At 56.9% G+C, this 19,718-nt stretch overlaps 1 protein-coding gene across 5 annotated transcripts in view; it reads right to left on the bottom strand.

Moving 5' to 3' along the window:
- The window catches only part of STRN4 (striatin 4), a 28,281-nt gene that overhangs the window by 8,037 nt on the left and 526 nt on the right, over positions 1 to 19,718 (bottom strand). For 3 of the 5 annotated variants that reach the window (XR_010939327.1, XR_010939326.1, XM_067720975.1), the window contains exons 2-11: positions 13,028 to 13,131; positions 12,455 to 12,528; positions 11,429 to 11,507; positions 9,404 to 9,601; positions 7,260 to 7,401; positions 3,548 to 3,707; positions 2,848 to 2,961; positions 2,392 to 2,507; positions 377 to 552; positions 224 to 271 (exon numbers count right to left, since the gene is read on the bottom strand). Coding sequence is in view for 1 of the 5 variants with exons in the window: in XM_067720975.1 (XP_067577076.1) it covers positions 224 to 271; positions 377 to 552; positions 2,392 to 2,507; positions 2,848 to 2,961; positions 3,548 to 3,707; positions 7,260 to 7,401; positions 9,404 to 9,601; positions 11,429 to 11,507; positions 12,455 to 12,528; positions 13,028 to 13,131 (1,211 nt within the window). In the remaining 4 variants the exon portion in view is untranslated. Of the gene's footprint in view, positions 1 to 223; positions 272 to 376; positions 553 to 2,391; positions 2,508 to 2,847; positions 2,962 to 3,547; positions 3,708 to 7,259; positions 7,402 to 9,403; positions 9,602 to 11,428; positions 11,508 to 12,454; positions 12,529 to 13,027; positions 13,132 to 13,939; positions 13,964 to 19,718 lie in introns of those variants that run through there. The other 2 variants (XR_010939329.1, XR_010939328.1) reach the window with 2 other exon arrangements.

The following is a 19,718-nucleotide window of genomic DNA, read 5'->3' as shown; positions in this document are numbered from 1 at the left end:
ATCCAGGCAAGGTGCCTGTCCCAGTCCCCGTGTCTGTTTCCTCCTCCGAAGGCTGTGCTGAGAAGCAGCTACGGGGGCACTGAAAGTCTGCAGAGCGCCAGGAACAAGGTGGGGCGTGTGCAGAGGGTCACGGGACTCCGAGCCCTCCTGCCACCCTGCCTCAGCCCCCAGGACAGCAGTGGGCGGGCCAAGGGCCAGGCTGCCTTTGGGGGCACTTCCCTACCTGTGAGCCCGGAAAGCATGGATAGGTTCCACGTCTAGCGCAGCATTCCTGGGGGGAGACAGAGGAGCTGGATGTCGCTGGGAGCCCCTCATCACCCTGTCCCGGCGCCCAGGTGCCCTCCCCACCCCCCCACCCTGGGGCTGCTGCTCTCACTTCTTGGCCGTGACCGCCTTCTGCAGGTTCCAGAGCTTGAGCGTGCCGTCCTCGGAAGCAGTGAGCAAAGCCGACTGGCTGTGATGGAAAGCCAGGGAGCGGATGCCGTCGTAGTGGGAGCGGAGGGTGAATTTGGGGTTCCAGGTCTTCTTAAAGGCATCCTTGCTGTCAGACAGCTGGGGTGGGGGAGATGCCTCAGTGTCTGCTCGTCCATCTCAGCTGTCCCGCAGACACCAACCCCCAGCCCCACACGGGGCACCTCACAGACTGGCCTCCAGCCCGGCCCTCTCCCACTTCCTCCTTGCCCGCAGTGTCCCCTCACTCACTCAGCAAGTGCCTGCAGTGTGCAGGGCCTGGGCTGGCTTCTGGGGAGGCAAAGGGGAGCCCAAACCCTGGGGATCTCACCATGCAGAGGGAGCCTGGGGGAGACAATCAGATCGTCTCCACAGCGCAGAGGATTATGAACTGCGAGCAGTGCCACGAATTACAAATGCACTGAGAGGAGGTATGGGGCAGCCTGTCCTCCTCTGTGGGGGGTCAGTAAGGCTTTCCTGAGGAACTGACAAGCCATCAGGATGTAGCCAGATAAGGGGAGGGGACAGAGGATGGAAACTGCATGTGCAAAGTCCCTGAGGCAGAGGCAGCAAGGGCGGATCCTGAGCCTGAGAGGAGGGCTGGGATGCAGAAAGCAAGGGAGAGAGCGGCAGGAGATGAGGCCAGGAGGGCTGGCCAGAGCCACAATAGTGGCCCACGCTCAGGAATGTGCAGCTCATCCCAAGCAACAGGGGAGCCACAGAAGGCTTTACAGCAAGGAAATGACACAGCTTCTTCCGGCCGCCCCGTGGGGGGGCTCGACTCGGGAAGACAAGAGTGCCTGTAGAGAGAGAGGTGAAGAGGTCCTGAGGGAAGTCTCCCAGGGAGACGTGAGGCAGACCAGACGCTGCGGAGTGGAGATGGGGACAAGCACACAGTGGGGAGAGACTGGGAAGCCGAATCAATAAGCCTCTGAGGGAGAGTCCCAGAGACACCCCACAGGTCCTGGCGGACGATGGTGTCGCTCTCCAGGTGGGGTACCTGGGGAGGGCCACTCGGGAAAGGAGACGAGCAGATTGTCAGTCAAGCCTCAGTGCCCTGCCCCAAGATGAGGTGTACCCCTGATGAACCCCTTCATCTGGGCTCTGTCCCCCAAGGTCACCACTTCTGCCACAGAGGTTTAGGCCGGAGGGTCTACCCCCTCCCATGCACGCTGCCCCGTGGGGATGGGTCTCACCTCGGGGAGAGCAGAGGAGCCCTGCAGCGTGCTCCCTGCTCAAACCCTCCGCTCCAGTCTCGCTTCCCAACACCCCACAGCAGTGTCCTACCCTTGCTGGGATCACTTGAAATCTTGCTAGAAGCTGTGGTAAATGTCCTGCTACAGGAACTTGCTCACACACGCCCGTTTCAGAGATGCCCAGATAGCCAGAGGCCCGGCCACAGATCTCAGGACACTGGCCCTAAAGTCTCCCTTCATTCCAGCCCAACATACCAGATCGGCCTGATTTTTTGTTTTGTGGCTTAAAGTCACCTTCCCTTCCAAAGTCAGCTCAATTCTCACCTCCTGCGCAGACTTTCTTACCCGAATTGCCGCCAGCCCAAAGCCCCCTTCCTCTAATGCTGTATTTTGACTCAGCACCCCCTTCACCCTTGCCTCCTGTCTGCGGTGGGTCCTGGACTTGAGGTGCACGGAAGCCCAGGGTGCGAGGGAGCAGCGCCGGGAGAAGGAGCCTGGCAGCATGATTGAAACATAGGCGCCAGAGCCTTTTAGGCCAGAAACCTCGGTGACCCCAGTCAAGTCCCACCGCCTGTCTGTGTCGGCACCTCTGTGAAACAGGGAGCTGGCGAATGAGCTCACATCGTCCTCGTGTGTGAGGGGCTGGGCACAGGTCGGGCACACGGTCAGAACTCAGCCAGTCCCAGCACTGCGTTGACCGACGCCCCGTGGGGGCCTGTGGGGGGTGGGCACCCTGAAAACTTACATCACAGCTGAGGTCGTTGTCGTTGGTGACGGTGAGATCTGCCAAGTCCCCCAGGCTCACCTCCCCGCCCCCGATAGTGTCCATGATGAAAACGTCTGAGGAGAAGCCAAAGGAACCTGGTAGGGGGAGGGGAGGGAGGGTGCAGAGAGGGGCAAGGAGAAAGAGAGAAAGACAGAGAGAGGCAGAGAGAGAGATAAGGAGTGAGAAAGAGAGACAGGGAGAGGACAAGATCAAGAATCACAGCTGGAAAGAAAGAGACAGGGAGAGACAGACAGACAGGGCAGGACAGACAAAAAGAGAGGGAGACAGAGACAGACAGACGAACTTTTGGGACAGGGAGGCTGCAGACCAGAGGCTGGGCCTCGACCCTGAGGACACAGAAGCCCTGGGCTTAGCTCTGCAGCCTCCCTCTGCCGTGGGCCCTCAGGACTAGGCCAGGGTGGAGGGGCCTCTTACCTTCGTGGGGCCGGGGCTGGGGTGTGCCGGGAGGTGGGCCGGTCACTTTGGGTGGCAGCCCATCCACATCCCGAAGGTCGGCCAAAATTCCCTGGAGTTTGACCCGCCGGGTTTCTGCAGGGACAAGGCACAGGGCAGGAGTTACTGACTGGTTCACTCAGCCACGTGCAGGCGATGCCTTCCCCACCACCGAGAGCTCTCCTGCAGCTGTGGGGAGGCCGGAAAGCCCTGGGCTCCGGGTGGGGATGGCGGACAGGCAGAGGAGACAGACTGAGATGGGACCCTCAATGGGCTACCCTTGCTGGGGCCTCAGTCCCCAGCCATCCTACATGACCCCCGAGGGCCGCGCAGCCGGGAGTCACAGGACAGGAAGCAGCAGCTGCACTGCCCCGTCTGCCTTCTCCACTCCGGTTCTGCATCCTGTCCACCCCGCCCCCTCCGAGGTCCGCCAACAACTGGCTGCTCTAGTGGAGGACTGGAGGCCCTGCTGCAGGAAGAGCCGGGCCTGCCTGTGTCCCCACAGGGGTTTTCCAGGGAAGGAGTGAAGGCCTGGCCATCGTGGTGCAGGCCTCCCGCTCTCCTTGGCCACCCTCCTCTCAGGAAGTGTATCCGTCCGGTGGAGACCCTGGGGCAGGAAGCAGCTGCAGGCGGCTGTGTGTGCCCGCAGTGAGGAAGGTGGGCCAGAAAACCCCCAACTCACCCAGTTCATGGTGGGTCCCCTCTCCAGGGCATCGCCGGGGGTCTGGAGAGCCCTCTCCGTCCTCTCCTGAGCCCAGGAAATCAAATTCGTTGATGGCATCCTCTGAGTCATCTTCCTCATCTTCATCCTCCATTTCAGGAACCAGGGCCTTGGATGGCAGCTGGGACATGGAGACAACCAGGGGTCAGGGGCTCCTGCATGGGCCCAAGCCCACCCAGTCTCCAGGAACAGAGAAACCAAGGCTCCTGGCCTCGGCCCGCAGGGTCCGCCCCAGCCCCACACTTTGATGCCGTGCTCCCCCTGCTGGGAGCATTCAGGGCTGCTCCTCACTGGAGGAGCTGCTCCCCCAGCCTGGCTCTGGAGACCCCTTCCGCTCCTGCTGCCTCCAGCAGTGATCCCCGCACAGGGCCCCCCTCCTGGCCTTCACTCAGGCTGTTCCTGCTCCCCCATGCCCCGCCCCCCAGCACAGTACTTCTCATGAAAAAACGTCGGATAATATGACAGCCTGTTTCGGGGGCGAGGGAAGATATATGTGTTTCTATGGGTGTGAGTGGAAGGAGGCGCTCAATCAAAGTGAGAACAGATCTACGGGTACAATAGTAATAATAATGAACACTTACTGGGCCAGCCTCTCTGGGTTACTCAGTGCACTGAATAAGCTTCACATACATGATTTCACAGCCCCATGAATAATTACTATTGTAATTACTATCCCCATATTACAGATAAGGAAAACTGAGACCGAGCAGAGTGAGGCCCCTTGCCCAGGTCACCAGCTCCAAGCCATTCCTTATACACTAAGACGGCTCTGGGGTGCGAGGTTACCTGAGGTTCTCCAAGTCTTCCTTATAATTCTCTACACTGGCTGAATTTTTGTTTTCTTACATAACAAGCAGGAGCTACTTTTAGAATGAGAGAAAACACCCCAATTCCTCCATTTTGAGAAACAGAATGCTGGGCGAGTGAACACTGAGTTTGCTATTTCCCACAGTCGGTCTTAACCAGGAGCAAGAACCAAATCATCCTGTTCTCCTCAATTCACAAGCTTGGACCAAACCCTAGGCTTGTGAACTTAGGAGCAGCACCACACCTGTCTCCCCACACGGACAACTCCGAGATGCAGCCTCACGAAGTGGCATCTTGCGTATGATTCTTTACCCTCTTGTGGCGTAAGCATCACCGTGTTTCACATAAGGTGCCAGCCGGGAGCTGTGTACTTGGCACTTCAAAGGCTGCACTTAAATGGCTTAAGGGAGTTTCAGAATTTTCAAATACAGTTTTGAATCCGAGTTCTGCTTTAAGTGCTTCGGAGACCACTGGTTCCAAACACCACCTCTTCCAGGAAGGCTTCTCCCTCCTAAGTGTTCCCTGCCTGGGCCCAGCCTCAGTCAGACTGTGAATTCCTCGAGGGCAAGGCTGATGCCCCTCCTCGCAGAGGCTCAGCATCCTGAGCTGGGTCTGGAGGGTATGAATTTGGAGCAGCTATGCTCAGGCTCAGGCATCGTGGAGGGCCAGCCTCTGGCCTGTGTGGGAGGAGGGGGATGGGACGTGAGTGCCTTCCTCTTCCGTCCTGGGAGAAGACCCAGGGTCAAGGTTCAGACAGCCTGCCCAGAGAGATAATGGCAGGGGTCAGTCCACGAGAAGGGCCCTATGCAGTTACATCCTGCCATCACTGCCTGGGACTGTTAGTGCCAGGCCCCTGCCAAGCACTGCTAATACTGCTGCCGCCGAGCACCTGGCCTGGCAGCCACCATGCAGCCAAGGGCTTTGTACGCATGAACTCATTTTAACTAATTCCACAAACCAGAGACAGGTACTAATTTTTTTTTTTTTTTTTTTTTTTTGCCGTACGCGGGCCTCTCACTGTTGTGGCCTCTCCCGTTGCGGAGCACAGGCTCCGGACGCGCAGGCTCAGCGGCCATGGCTCACGGGCCCAGCCGCTCCGCGGCATGTGGGATCCTCCCGGACCGGGGCACAAACCCGTGTCCCCTGCATCGGCAGGCGGACTCTCAACCACTGCGCCACCAGGGAAGCCCGACAGGGACTATTAGTCCCTGAGACTGAAGCCAAGACAAAGAGAATCATGTGCCCACAGTTACAGAGCCAGGCCACGGCCACTCTGGGAGTCACGGACAGGTCTTCTGAATCAGGGTCTGGTCACTGAAGGTCTGCTGTGTGGAGACAGAGGGCTTGGGGAAGCATGGGACCCCTACATAATGGGCCACCTGACAGGGCATGTGGGACAGATGCGGTGACTGACGCAAAGGCTGAAGGGAATACGCGATCATTTCTGATGGGAGGAGCGGAGAGGAGTGGGAAGGTTTCCCAGAGGAGGCTGAGGCGAGACCTGCAAAAGGAGTGAAAATCCCAACAGGGGGCAGGAGGGACCAGGCGTTCTGGACCAGGGGAGAAGCTTAGAGACCCCGGACTCAGTGACACCCTGCTTCTCCTGCAACCCCAGTACCAGTGTGCCGGCTCTGTGCATTCCATTCCCCTCAGTGCGTTCACTGAGTGCCTGACCTGCGCGGGACCCTGCGCTGAGCCACGCCGGGGACACTGGACATAGAGCTGAGGCCAGAACAGACCTGACACCAGACAGGGAGGACCCAGAATGGTCCCGGTCAGGACGGGGGAGCCCACAAGAGCCTCCTGACCCTGTGGGGGGAAGGGGAGCAAGGGCGAGTCAGACAAGGATTCCTGGAGGAGGGGGGTGTCTGAGGTGAGTCTGAGGAGGGAGGGCTAGAGCTCGGGTGGGAAGGCCGGGTCAAGGCAAGCCCCTGAGGCCGTCTCCCACAGGCTCCCCTTCCTGGGCACGTGTCCCTGCATCCACTGTGGCACGTCCCTCTGCCTGTGACTACCTAGAAGCCCGCACTGGCCCCAAGCTCCTCCACGCCGGGACCGGACCTCGGCGTCTCCATGTTCTCACGGCCAGCACAGAGCTTGGCCCGTGGAGGCCCACATGGATGTCTACTGGACAGATGAGAGCCGGCCCCGTGTAAGGACGGCACCGTCAGGATGGCGGGAGCATGGGGCTCTGGCAGTTAAGGAGTGGGGGGAAATGCGGTGGGAGCTGTATCTCCAGGCCAAGCTGAGACGTGGACTCTACCTTGCGGGCAGTGTCCCTGGGCCTCGGTCCTGCCACCAACAGCAGACTGGACACTCACATCCTATGAAGTCCCCCCTGGAGTCCCCCGACCTGGCTCCAGGCTGAGCCCTGGGCCTGGCCACATTCCCTCAGGGTGCTGGGGAGGGAACAGTAAAAGACTCGCACAGTCCCTGCCTTGTGGAGCGCACAATCTACTGCAGGAGACAGAGGCAGAGTCACACCAAAACATTTCTAAGTCCGACTGTGGCCAGGCTGGCCAGAAGGAGAGCATAGAAGAGAGGGCGTCTCAGAGCTGGCCTAACCTGGAGACTCAGGAAAGGCCTCTCGGGAACATCTGAGCCCAAGGAAGGAGGATGGAGAGAATGACGGAAGTGCAGGTGGAGAAGGGGCCGGCCCTGATAGAACAGACCTAGGCACCTCCCAAGGTACCTGAGGCAATGGCACGGCGGGACAGGAGATGGGGACCCAGGGAAGCGACATGATCAGGACACAGACCAGTCCTCAGAGGCAGCCCCAGAGCACTCACAGAGGCGCTCTGCTCTGCACACACAGCAAGGGCCCCCTTGCAGAAAGGGGGAGGGGCACCCCTTGAGCTCCCGTGCTCACCTTCACGCGCTGCTTCTTGTGCTGCACGCTGTCCAGCTCATCGTCCTCATCGCTGTCCTCATCCTCGCAGCTCTGCAGGAAGGGAATCTGCTCCAGCACTGAGCCACCCAAGCGCTCTTTGCCGTCTTTGCCGGCCGCATTCCTGCCCACGACAGGGGGGGCAGAGGGGGCATTAGTCTTGCCAGGAGACAAAGCTCAGATGGGAGAGCGCCGAGGCTCGGGGGCCAGAGCCTGGACCCGGCTCTCAGGAGTGCCAAGCCCACCCTGACCCCAGAGGAACCTTGACTCTGATCACACGCAGGGCTTCAAGCCCAGCCTCTGCCTGACACACCCCAGCTGGAACCCTCACTGGGACCACAGACCAGGCCCAACCCCGCACTGAGCTCTGACCCTCCCTGAGTCCCAGACTAGCCCCCAACCCTGACGGCACGGCCCTGGCATATGCTGAGTCAGAAGGAGAGCTGGACAACCAAGCGCCACTGACTCAGCAGCTCCCGTTCCCACGGCCGCTCCAACGGCAAGCACAGAGCAGGTGAGTGGCGGGGACAGACCCAGCAAGAAAGAGGAACCGGCCACTCCACGGCCACTCGGGCCCCTCACAGCCTGCCCTCTCCCCACTGACAGACGGCGCTCCCCTGTCCACCCCGGCCCGCTGTTTAACGGCTCCGTCGGGATGACAAGTTTTAGTGAAGGAGGTTATTTTCCAAACCTGACTCCAGGGCAGAAAGGAGGGTAGAATTTGAAGTTCAGATAAATGCCAACAGCCTCCTTTTCTGCCACTGGACTGATGCCCCAGAGAGTTCTTGTCAACTGCCCGGGTGGATGGCTGCCACTCCTCCGGGACGCTGCGCCCAGGCTCTCCTCCCGCTCACTAGCTGCCTCGGCCTGGCCTCCTCTGCTGGACCGCCCCCAGGGCTCGGTCCTCGGACCTCCTCTCGGCACCATCGACACCCTCTGCCTCAGTGACCGCCGAGTCCCGTGGCTTCCAAACCCACCCGTGTGCTGGTGAACTGGAGGTACGTTTAGGAGTCAAGCGCCCCCACCCCTCGTGCTGGGGGTCAAACAGGCACCTCAAACTCCACTCGTCCTGAACGGCCCCCTTGAAGCCCTCCCACCCTTTGTCTCCTCCATCTGGGTCAGCACTGCTCCCAGCTCTCAGACCACACCCTTCAGTCACCCCTAATTTCTTTTCCTCTCCCCCCACAGGCAGTGCTTTAAATAGTGTCGGCTCAGCCTAAAAACCCACCGAGAAGCGGACCCCTTCTCACCCCTCCACTACTGATGTCCATCATTTCTTACCTGGACATCTGCAGGAATCTCCTACCCGGCCTCCCGGCTCCCAGCCCGACCCTCCGTCAGCCTCTCCGTCTCCAAGCAGACCAAGTATATCAGATGATGTCACACCCCTGCTCGAAACCACTGGCTTCCCACAACCCCAGCCTCCAAGCTCCTTCTGATCTGACTCCTGAGATCTCAGCGCACCGCAGACCACAGCCCCCACGTGCTCACGCCACTGCAGCCACACCAGCCTCTGTGGCTGCTCCCGAACGTTCCAGGCCCTTCCCATCCCGGAATCTTTACACTTGCTGTTCCCTCTGCCTAGAACATTCTCATTCCAGCTGCTTGGGTGGCTTAGCCTCCACTCCACGCAGTTCTCTTCCCAAATGTCACCCCATCCGAAGCAGTACTACTTCTCCCATCACTCTTTCTCACTGCCTTTTACATAGCACCTCACGTCACCACCCATTAAGTTATTTATTTTGACAAATTACAATTACTGATGAGAGAATGAACGAATGAGAGCTCCCTGGGGGCGGAGACCGCATGTTGTGCCCCCCTCACCCCCCGGTCCTGGCATGCGGCCCAGGGGCTGCCTTCAGCAGGGGCTCGGTGTTTCCTGGGGAGCACACAGGCCTGAGCCTCGGCGGGGCCGGGCCAGCGGGAGCTGTGATGCACAACAGCAGCAAGGCAACGCCAGGGGAGGGGAACCCAGGGGAACCCAAGACAGAGCCTGGACACCGCACAAGGAAGGGACAGAGGAGCCCACGATACACTCCAGGAAGGAAGCGGCCCCCAGAGCATGGCGGACTTCCTCAGGATGCAGAAGGCACACAGGGATGCACCCGCCAGACCCAAGGGCTCACCTCTTGATCTGCTCCTCGATCTGTTTCACCAGCAGCGACTCGCCGCCGCTGAGTCCCCCGGGGCCCGGCGTGGCCCTGGGGCCCCCTTCGCTGGGCTCCATGGCCCCGTTGAGCTCCAACGAGCGGCCCAGTAAAGAGCGCACGCGCTTGGACCGCATGTCCAGGATGGTGTCGGTGTAGCCCACCTCTTCCAGGTACCTGCGGGCAGGCAGAACCAGGGCGGGTCAGGCGCCTTGTGGCTTCTTCTTACGCTGCGGGGGGCCGATGCAAATTAGGCCAGGCTTTTTGGAGGAGCAACTTCAGACTATACATCAAAATTTCAAAGAAGCATACCCCTGACCTTACCATTTCCCCTTTGAGACTATTTCCAGTGGAAGCCTTTGTACACGGGCACTGTGCTGTCACAGATGCTCGCGGAGACACTGCACATATGGGTGAACCAAAACGCAGGGGCCAAACTACACGTCCGCTGCTGAGGACTGTGGGAGCAAATGACTGCTGGGACACTATGCACAAGATAAACAGAGCAGAGTGCCAAGGAAAGAGGCCATGATGAACAGTGCAACAAAAACTGTAAGTTAGGTGTTCCTTACAATTCAAGTGTTTGTGGGAAAAAAAGAATGTGCATATAAGTATAGACCACACACACACACACACTTCATCACGCCCCTCGCTAGGCCTAGAGAGAGACACACTAAACTTAAGAGCAGTGACCTCTGGAGAGCGAGATTGGGGATATTAATAGGAACTTCTGGCATTTACTCTACTCACTTCTATGAATGAGCATTTATTACTTCTGCAATTACGAGAACTGAAGCCAGCTGGGACTGGTCTAAAAGCTGAAAATATCTGTGGCTTCAAAAGACTGGAGACAAAGAGTCCCATGCTGGTCCTCAGGAGGCGCCTCCAGAGCCTCTTCTGTTGAGCCTGACCCTGTCCCTTTGGGAATATCAGACAGCGCCTGCCTCAGCCTGCTGTCTGGCCTGCTATCTCATCTCGGGTGCCTGTGTGTGTCCAACGCTTCCCCTCCCCACCAGTGGAGGGGCAGGAAAGTGTGGTGCGGAAGGAGTTGGGCTCTGGGGACAGGCTGCCCGAGATCACACCTCAGACCCTCTGCTGATTAGCTGTGACCTTCCATAAACAGATACCGTCTCTGCCCCTTGGTTTTTTCATCTGTGAAAATGAGGGGAATGCTAGCAGTTACACTACACGGGGGTTTATGTGAGGAATCCTTGGGTGCAAAGCGTTTAGCGCGGTGTCAGGCTCATAACAGGTCCCTGGCAAGCGTCGCCTGTGATGATCTTTCTGTTGTCACTGTTTGCACACCCTTTAAGCTAGCAATTGCACTCCCAGATATTCAGCTTAAGGAAATCAAGGATATGGACAAATAACTTCCTGGTGTTTGTCACACTGTCTACTGAAAAAAACACCTTCAACGAAATACACAAGAAGAGACTGGCCACAGGAAGTCATGATTATCCACGTGACAGACTACTATATAGGTCTTGAAATGATGCAACGTAAGTAACTTAGTGGGAAGATGTTCACAACGCTTAGCAAAAGCAATGCATTATGAAACACTGCGAAGGGGGAGCCCCGGCTTTTATAAAACACACACACACACACACACACACACACACACACACACAGGCACAAATACATATCCACGGAAGAGAAAGCATATGTGCCAAAATGTTTACAGGGGCATGAAATTCCTTGGGTGGTGGAATTATGAGTGATTTTTATCCTTTTCTTTCTGTTTCCCTATGTTTCCCTAGTTTTCTAAAACACACACACCTCTTTAATAAAAACATTACCCAAGGCACAGAGGCACTTGGGGTCGCTTTCCACACGTGCCTCCTGCAGGGAGTCTTCCCTTGCTCTCCCCAACGGGGTGACAGCTGTGGCCAGCAGGGATCCGGGTCCCCAGGGGGACAGGAAGGACTGTGGAGTCTTCGGGCTTATCTCCCAAGCCAAACATGTGTTCTCGCCCCCCAGCCTCCACCCTGCCCTCCACACACTCACTGTCGGAGAAGCTGCCGCCCCTCTTTCCACACCAGCGGGCTGTTCTCCAGGGTGACCGACTCCACCGGGCCATTGGAGACTGGAGGGTGGAGAGAAGGGAGGTGGGCTGTCTTGGTCAGGGCACCACCACACACCCATCACCTCCTCCATCGTCCTTGGAGCCCCTTCCTGAGAGCGTCTGAAGCCTCCCTCTGCCCCTGTGCTCCTCCTCTCTAGTCTCTGGGTCACTTCCCCAACCATTCCCAGACTATCCTCAGACTCTGCTTATGTTATTTTCCCACACGGGAAATGGGCTCAGTTCTGAGTGAACGGGCAGACTCGACCGCGTCCCAGCCTGGCTCTGCCGCTTCCCGGCTGTGTGGCCTTGAGCAGGTTAGTTTACCTGAGCCTCAGTTTCCTCTTCTGAGAAACGAAGTTAATAATCTCAGCACCTACCTCTTGGGATTGTTGTGAGGATTAAGTGAGACAATGTTTGGTTTATTCATCAAATATTTATCGGGCATCTACTATGTGCCCGGCTAGGTGCCTGGACTACATCAGTCGACAAAAACCCCTGCCCTGGTGGAACTCACACTCTGGTCGGAGGAGTCTGACATGAAGAACAATGATCACTGTCAGCCTGGCCTCGAAGGCCCCGACCCCGTGAACACACCACTCTTTCAGGTCTCCGTGCTCCACTACACTCCTCCCTCTACCTGGAGTGCCTTCCCTACTTCCCTGACGATGAACTGATGCCTCCTTCCAGGAGCGCAGATGGTCGGGCCTTGTGTGTCTGTCTACCTCACACAGGGACAGCAGGCAAGACTCCCAGCCTTCTTCACCCCCGTCCCCACTCCCCCGAGCGCCCAGCACAGGACCTGGCAGAGCAGCCTACGGGGGAGGGACACTGAGACCCAACCCCTCCCCACCCCGGCCGAGCCTGCTTTCTGTGGAGCACGGTAAGAGAGACATGGCCCATCTCAGCTTTCCTCTGTCACATTCGGTTTTGTTGGGAGGGGGCAAGAGGGGAGGATCGGGGGTGGGTACCTTGTTCCGACAGTTCTGGTTTCTTCTCCCCCTGGTTCAGGTCTGTCCCGAATTTCAATTTATGATATTTGGCCCTAAAAGATCAAGCGAATAACCAGTGAGAGACGCGGAAGAGTAGACAGGGCCAGCCCCCACCTCAGGAATCCCAGATCCCAGATCCTCTCTAATCAGCTCTCCTCCCTCTGAAGCTGAGCTGCCCGATTATGAAGCAGCCCGGGCGGAGGAGGCATCACGGATGGCACTGTGAAGAGCCCACTCTTTGGAGTCAGGCAAACTGGGTTGCTATCCCAGCTCCAGAGTCCTTGAAGAAGTCCTCACCCTCCGGAAGCCTCACCTGTACCCATTAGGCCACTGGAAGGGATAAATGAGACAATGAATATATGGTGTTTGGCACGCAGCGGGCCGCCACCACCATTATGAATACTGTTATCAGTTGTTTACCCCGAATCCCACCCACTATTTCCTGTTCTGTCGCCCTCTCCTGGAACCATGCAGGACTGGGTGATGGGGAAGAGAACGCTTGACCCCAAAGGCTTGATCCCTGAAGGCAGGACGGGGGACAGCTGGGCTCACCTTTCCTGCTTCAGTGCATATTCTAACATCTTGATCCGCCGCACCAGGTCTGTCTTGAGATTCTCTTGCCCCTTCCTTTCTCCCTGGAGGAAGGCCACCTGAGCCTGCGGTGGGGAGAGAGGGAGACAGGAAGGCAGCAGGGCTCAGGCTCACTGACATGTGTCACTCACTCAGGGACAATCAGCTCCAGCCCTGCCCCCACAGCAACACACAGCAGCCACTTCTTCAGGCGTGAAGACCCTGAGCCAGGGTTCCATGGAGCAGTGAAAGGGCGGCTGGATCTGTCTCCATGTCACCCGCAATGAAACAACTGAAGAGAAGCCCTTGACCCCTGAAATTAAATAGGGACAGCCCGGGCCTAACTTGGTCCCCACCTCTGGGGAAGAGGTGGGCCAGGGAGGTATTAACTGCCCTGGGCGCCTCCCCTCCCCACTCAGGCAGGTGCTGTCCCTAAGGTTGCTGGTGGAGGTGGTGTGCCACTACTCCTACCAGAGCATCTGTCTCTGGGAGGCGTGGGAAGCTACTTCTGGCGTTTAGGGACAAGAGTGGGCGGCTCGGCTCAGCTCCCGCTGCAGCGCGAAAGCTTCCCCACCCGACCCCCACGGTGGGGACCAACCTTTCCACTGGAGTCTGCCCAGGGTGAGGGAGACGTGCCACAGCCACGACCCAGGGCCCCTGCCAACCACCTCACACGGGCTGCTGGCACGGGCTGCCCCAGTCTCCTCTGGTCTGTCAACAGGTCTTTTGGGGACACTGGGTCAACGGCCTTCGAGGCGGGATCTTGGCCCCTGACCAGGTTCCGGAAGCCCAGTGCCAAAGCCCTGAGCGCAGGGCTCCTCCCTGGCTTCTCCCCAAGGCTCCTCTGTTCCAGGCTAGGACCGCCTGAGCTCCAGGCTTGGCTCGGCCACTTACTCGCTGCATGATCTTAGGCAGGTCACTGGCCCTCTCTGAGGCTCTGTTTCCCCTCACGTGTTAAGTTCTTCTCAGTCCAAAGCCTGGCACAGAAGAAAGGCTAACAAATGCCAGCCCCTACCTCTTATTATTTTTATTCTCCCTGCCTGTTCTTCTGGAGTCTTGAAATGGGCCCAGTTCTTTGAGAGAGCTAGGATCCCTCTGAGACCTAAGGCCCATCGGGCAGAGCTGGCTGTGGCTTACACGCCTCCTGCCCCACAGGCAGCTGCATCTTCCTGAAGCCAATCCTCACTCATCAAATGCTTATTGAAGAACTTCAGCAGCTCCCCCAGAAGCCCCCAGTCGCCCCAGACACCTTTTCCAGGCGGTGAACGTTCCCAAAGCCTCGCGTTCAAGGACTGTCCATTGTTGGCGGCCTCTCAGACGCCCATGAACACGCCTCTTCCTCGCCTTGGGGCTCAAAGGACCCTGACCTATCTGCCCCCAGCACTTGGAGCACAGCACAGCCCTGTGCCCACAGGCCTCCTATCACCCGTCCTGCTCCAGGGACCAGGTCTCTCCCACAGGTTAGTAGAGAACCAAATGTGCGCCGGCGGCCAGGGAAACAGGCACACTCAGACACCACTGGTGGCGCCATGAACTGACAAACCCTTCCGGGCGGGCAATCTGGCTATATCCACAAACGTGTTAAATGCACATGCCTTTCGTCCTAGCAGTTCCACTTCTAAGGAATTTACCCCACAGGCATAACTGCAATGGTAGACTGCCTTTTGAAGAAATAAACAGGCATATATGTATACTAGTGTATGACAAAAGTATCATTCATTCATTTACTCACTCCACAAATGTTTATTGAGTCCCAACTACGTATCAGATACAGTTGTGGACAGAGGATACAGCACTGAACAATGTGAGGTTTATATTTTAGAGGAGGATGTGGGAAAAACAACGAACAAATAAATACACGTCACAGGTACGCTATGGAAAAGAAACCTCACCTGTCCATTGAGAGAAAGGGACTCCCCCCAATACTTTTTTTCTTTCTACACTTTAAATCAACATATATGTACATAAACACCTAAGGCCAGACAGGCGGACTCATACGTGATCAATGTCTTGGAAGGTTGAATTTCTGTCCTTTGTATACCTTCTCAGTCACCCTGAGGTCTACTCTGTCCATGAGTTGTTAGAAGGTGGGGGAGCGGTAGAGAAGAAAAGGTCGATCACCAAATACAAGTCCGGGGTCACGGCCTCCCTGTACCCTCACCCTTCTGGGCTTCCGTCCATGAGCTTCTGTTTCCCAGTGCCTGTGCGGCCTGCTGAGCCCACACGCATTCAGTATCTGACACTGGTGACCGCCTGTGACGGGCCAGGTTCTATGTGAGGTGCTGGAGAAGGAACGGAGAAGACGAGTGCCTCCTGTCCCCGCAGAGCCCTCAGTCTGGCTCAGGCGACAGACAAGAGCAGTCACAACTAACACAGGATATGACTAGGACCCCAGGGAGGGAGCAGAGGTGGTTATGGGAGGGACACCCAACCCACTTCTGGAGTGAAGAAGTGACAGTTCAGCTAAGACCTGAAGGCTGATTAGCAGTCGGCCAGGGGCTGGAGCATCTAGCTGGCCGAGGCCAGAGATAAGGGTGGCAACGTGGGCTTAAGGAACTCTACAAAGGCCAGTATGCCTGCATCCGAATGTGTAAAAGGGTTAGTGAGGAAAATCAGAGAAGCCTGCAGGCCTGACAAAGGATCGCAGACCATGTGAGCAAGTCTGAAATTCATCCTAAGAGCACAGGGGAAGCTACGGAAGGGTTTTTTAAGCAGAGAAGAGATATAATCAGATTTACATCTTACAAAGGTAATTCCGCAAGCTAGAATGTGGAGAAATGATAGCTGCAGGGGGCGAGGGGAAGGCAAAGCTAAAGGCCGAGAGACCAGTCACAGAAGGAAGCAATCCCAGGAATCCCAGGGAGAAATGACAGGGGCCCAGACTAGGATCAGGCAGGGGGGCAACGAGTGGATTTAAGTTAACAAGGAGGTGGCCCTCACCTGCGGGGGAAGAAAGTGGAGTCGAGGGGCAGAAAGCAGGGTCAGACCTCACACCGGCTCAGCCTCCCGCACCCCCCTTGCCCCATAGCAAGCCCTGATTTCCCTTCTCCTAATGATGATGCAAGAATCTCACTCTGGGGGACTTCCCTGGCTATCCAGTGATTAGGACTCTGCGCTTCCACTGCATGGGACACGTGTTTGATCCCTGATCGATCGGGGAACTAAGATCCTGCATGCCATGTGCCGCAGTCAAAAATAATCTCACTTTGCTCTGTGGGCCTCTTCCCAGTTCCTCTGGCAAAGAAGGTAAAAAAGAGAACCAGAAACATGTGGCTGAAGTGTCCCGAGTTGGTGGAATACCACGGAGAGGGGAAGTGCTGGTGGCCAGTCCCTCCCACCCCGCAAACACCAGCAGCCGCGGCTGTCTGATCTGTTGGCAGGTAAGGCTGGGATCTGGAAGTTTTCTACCCACCACATCCACCCACTGCCACTCTGAGACAGGGCCGCCGCCTCTCCTCCGGCTGTTCCCTTTCCACCCAGGCGGCATGGAAAAAGCTTCCGGAGGGGCCTGAGCATCTCAGTCCTCCGAGGGGCCGCTGATGACTCTCTGTACCCCAACCTTTTTGTCCCAGCCCGCTCCCCGTCCCAGCTCAGTCCCATCTGGCCCTGCATCTCCTGCACTCCACTCGTCCTCCCCAGGGTCTGGGGGCCCCTGGCAGGGTTGAGTCCCCATGGATCCACCAGAGCCCTTTGTGAGGCTGGCAGTAGAGACGGGCCAGCTTCATACCTTCTCCACCAGCTGCTCCTATATGAATGTCCAGTTCAGGCCCCGCCCCCAAGGTTCCTCTCTTCCTCAAAGAGCTTGCTCCCCTTTGCAGAAGTACCAGAGATCGTGGGCAGAGCCACGCAATCAAAGACTCAACTGCGTCAGTGTGTACAGTTCTCTGTAACCTCCTGCACAAACCAGCCTTCTCTATTAGCCTGGAAGTTTCTGAAGGGCAGAAACCACACCACCTCCTTCTGGGAATTCCCCTACCTGGCAAAGTCCTGCTTACTATCAGACCACGTCGATGCCACCTCCTTGCTCCCATCTTCGGGCGCCTCCTGGCAGGACCTCACGAGAGGCTGCCTTTTCTGCCGCTCCCCACATGCTGACTGCACGTGGGTGCTGTGCCAGGAGCAGCTGCACGCAGCTACTTGGAGAAAAGGTATTCAGAGTTTATCAGAAAAATCTGACGCAGTCCAGGCCTTAAAGGATCTCACAGGAGAAGTCACACCTCCCTAAGTGATAAGGGCTCGAGCATAAGTGTATAAAAAGGGGTGCTGCTGCTGGGAGTGTAAATGTGGGGCAACTTGGCACAACTAATCACCCCTTTATAAACACATCTATTCTACCATTCCACCCATCTATTCTGCTGTATACTCACAGGGGAACACAGGGACATTCACTGCAGCCATTTCCCACAGGCAGAAACGGGAAGCAACCTAAAAGTTCAGCAAAAGGGCTCAAACTAAATGAGCTACGGTACAGACACCGGTGGAATGGAGTTTTCAAAAATAATAAGACCTCTCTCTGCTGATATGAAAGGAACACAAAGACACATGAGTATGTGGGATAAAAAAGTCACCGAATGATACATGTAGTATGATCTCATATATTACACACAGAGGTGAATTACTTTCATAGCAATAACAGTTGGGGGGGACTTTCCCTTTTCACTTGCGCGCACACGCGCGTATTCACGTCTATACACTCTGACGCTTCTGAGATCTTTGCATTTTTACTAATGTAACAGAACAAAAGAAAATAAAGGTACAAAGTAAGAAATGCTAGAGCCTAGACAAAGGAGAGCCTAACTGGGTGCTATCCACAACTTCCTCTCAAACGCCAAGAAGGACCACCAAATGCGGGAACAGACACATCTTTTGTTTGTCTCAAAGATGAGGAAGCGGGGTGGTGAGTGCTGTAGGGTACACTGGTCTGTTACAAGCGCCGGATGATCCTGGGGAGGCCACTGGGTTTCCTTGGAACAGGCTTCTCATCTGTCCTGGGCGTCAGAGAGGTATAATACATGGGCTTGAAAGCCCACAGACCACCCCTGCCACCCACAGGCTGTGACCCTAGATAAATCACTGACCTTCTCAATGCCTCCATTTCCTCTTCTGATTATTAAAAAAAAAAGGGGGTGGTGGTGGAGGAGGAATAATATCACTTACCCTCCCAGAATGTTGCAAGGATTAAATGATACCATGTATCTGAAGTGCCTAATACAGTGCCTGGCACATAATATGTGCTCAACAAACAGCAGCTGCTATCATGATTGCTAAGTGAGGGCAATGCCATTGGCTCTGCCTCCATAACGGGATACTGAGAAGATCTAATAAGATGTACCCTGGGGAAGAGTTCTGTAAGTAGAGATGGGACACCATGGGACACCAAAGCAAGGGGTACTTACGTAAGGATTTCTCTCCCACCCCAACCCCAAGCCTCTGCCACCACACAGCTAAGATCCCTATTGGGGTGGGAGAATTGCGGGATGCTCTCTTTATTCATCCTAAGGACAAAATTCTAAGCCGGTATTTACTTGGGTCCCCACCTCAACTAGATAGGAAATAGCAAATCGGAAGGGGAAAGACGAGCTGCTAGAAGCAGGTACTGACTTCTGCTAATAACGCCCCAGCCCAGGGACCCTTCAAATCCTCACAACTCTTGATACCCAGGCTCATGACACTCTGCCAATCGACCCACACTTCTCAAGGTCACAAAACCCAGTCCAGCCTCAGCCTCTTCCAATCATCATCCGAGGGCACATCCCTCCCCCAAGCTACTCGACAAACCATAGGGTCCTTTCCCAGAAACTTCCACAAACACCTTCCCCCAGGATCCTTCTGAGATGCTTCCTCTGGCTGCCTTCCTGCTCTACAAAGTGCGCCCCCTGCCATCCCTCAGGTCCCCCGGATTCCTCCTCACATTCTCCATCCCGCCTCCCATCTCCACAGCTGGACATGTTTGACCCTCCCCCACTCCAGTTCGGGGTTCTCCATCCGACTTCCTACACACTTCCCATCTCAGGGCGGGGGTCCCCACTCCTCCACACCCCCAAAGAGTTTCGGCTCTCAGGCTCTTCCAACACAGGTTCTTGGGCCACGTCCTGGCCCCGTCCGTGCTTCCGACCCAGGGACCCCCTCCCGTGCCCTCCGAAGCCACGCCTGCCAGGGCTCCCCAAAGTTTCCTCCTCAGAGAGGAGGGCACACATCTTCATCGGGGACGCCCCCCCGACACCTTGCTCTCATCCCCCGAGTCCTCAACACAGCCGTCTTTCAGTCCCTCCTGTCCAAACGCTCCGAAACACACCCGTCCCGAGCTCCCTGACTTCCTCTTCCGACTCACCCGGGTTACCCGCCCCGACCCGCTCTCGCCCCCAACGGATCCCAAGTTCCCCCGACTCCCCCTCTCTCCCACCCGGGGCCCAGCGGGCTCCACCTCCAACGCGCACCTGGTCGGGGACGGAGTGGGAGTCCCTCGGCACCCTTGGAGCTTTTTGCTCACTCGCATACAAGACTCCTCCATCCTCTCTCATCACCCTTTGCTGAGTTCTCTTGGGGTCCCCTCGGGGCCCCGAGGCCACTCTCTCAGGAACCCTTCTGCCGGTCCGTTCACTCCCACTCCCACTTACAGCCAGTTCTGCTCCCCTGCGCCCCTTCTCTCGGCGGCCGCGGTCGGGCCCTCCCG

Source organism: Pseudorca crassidens, chromosome 20 (assembly GCF_039906515.1).
Source record: "Pseudorca crassidens isolate mPseCra1 chromosome 20, mPseCra1.hap1, whole genome shotgun sequence".
Lineage (NCBI taxonomy): Eukaryota > Metazoa > Chordata > Mammalia > Artiodactyla > Delphinidae > Pseudorca > Pseudorca crassidens.
This window is presented reverse-complemented; position numbering and strand designations above follow the sequence as displayed.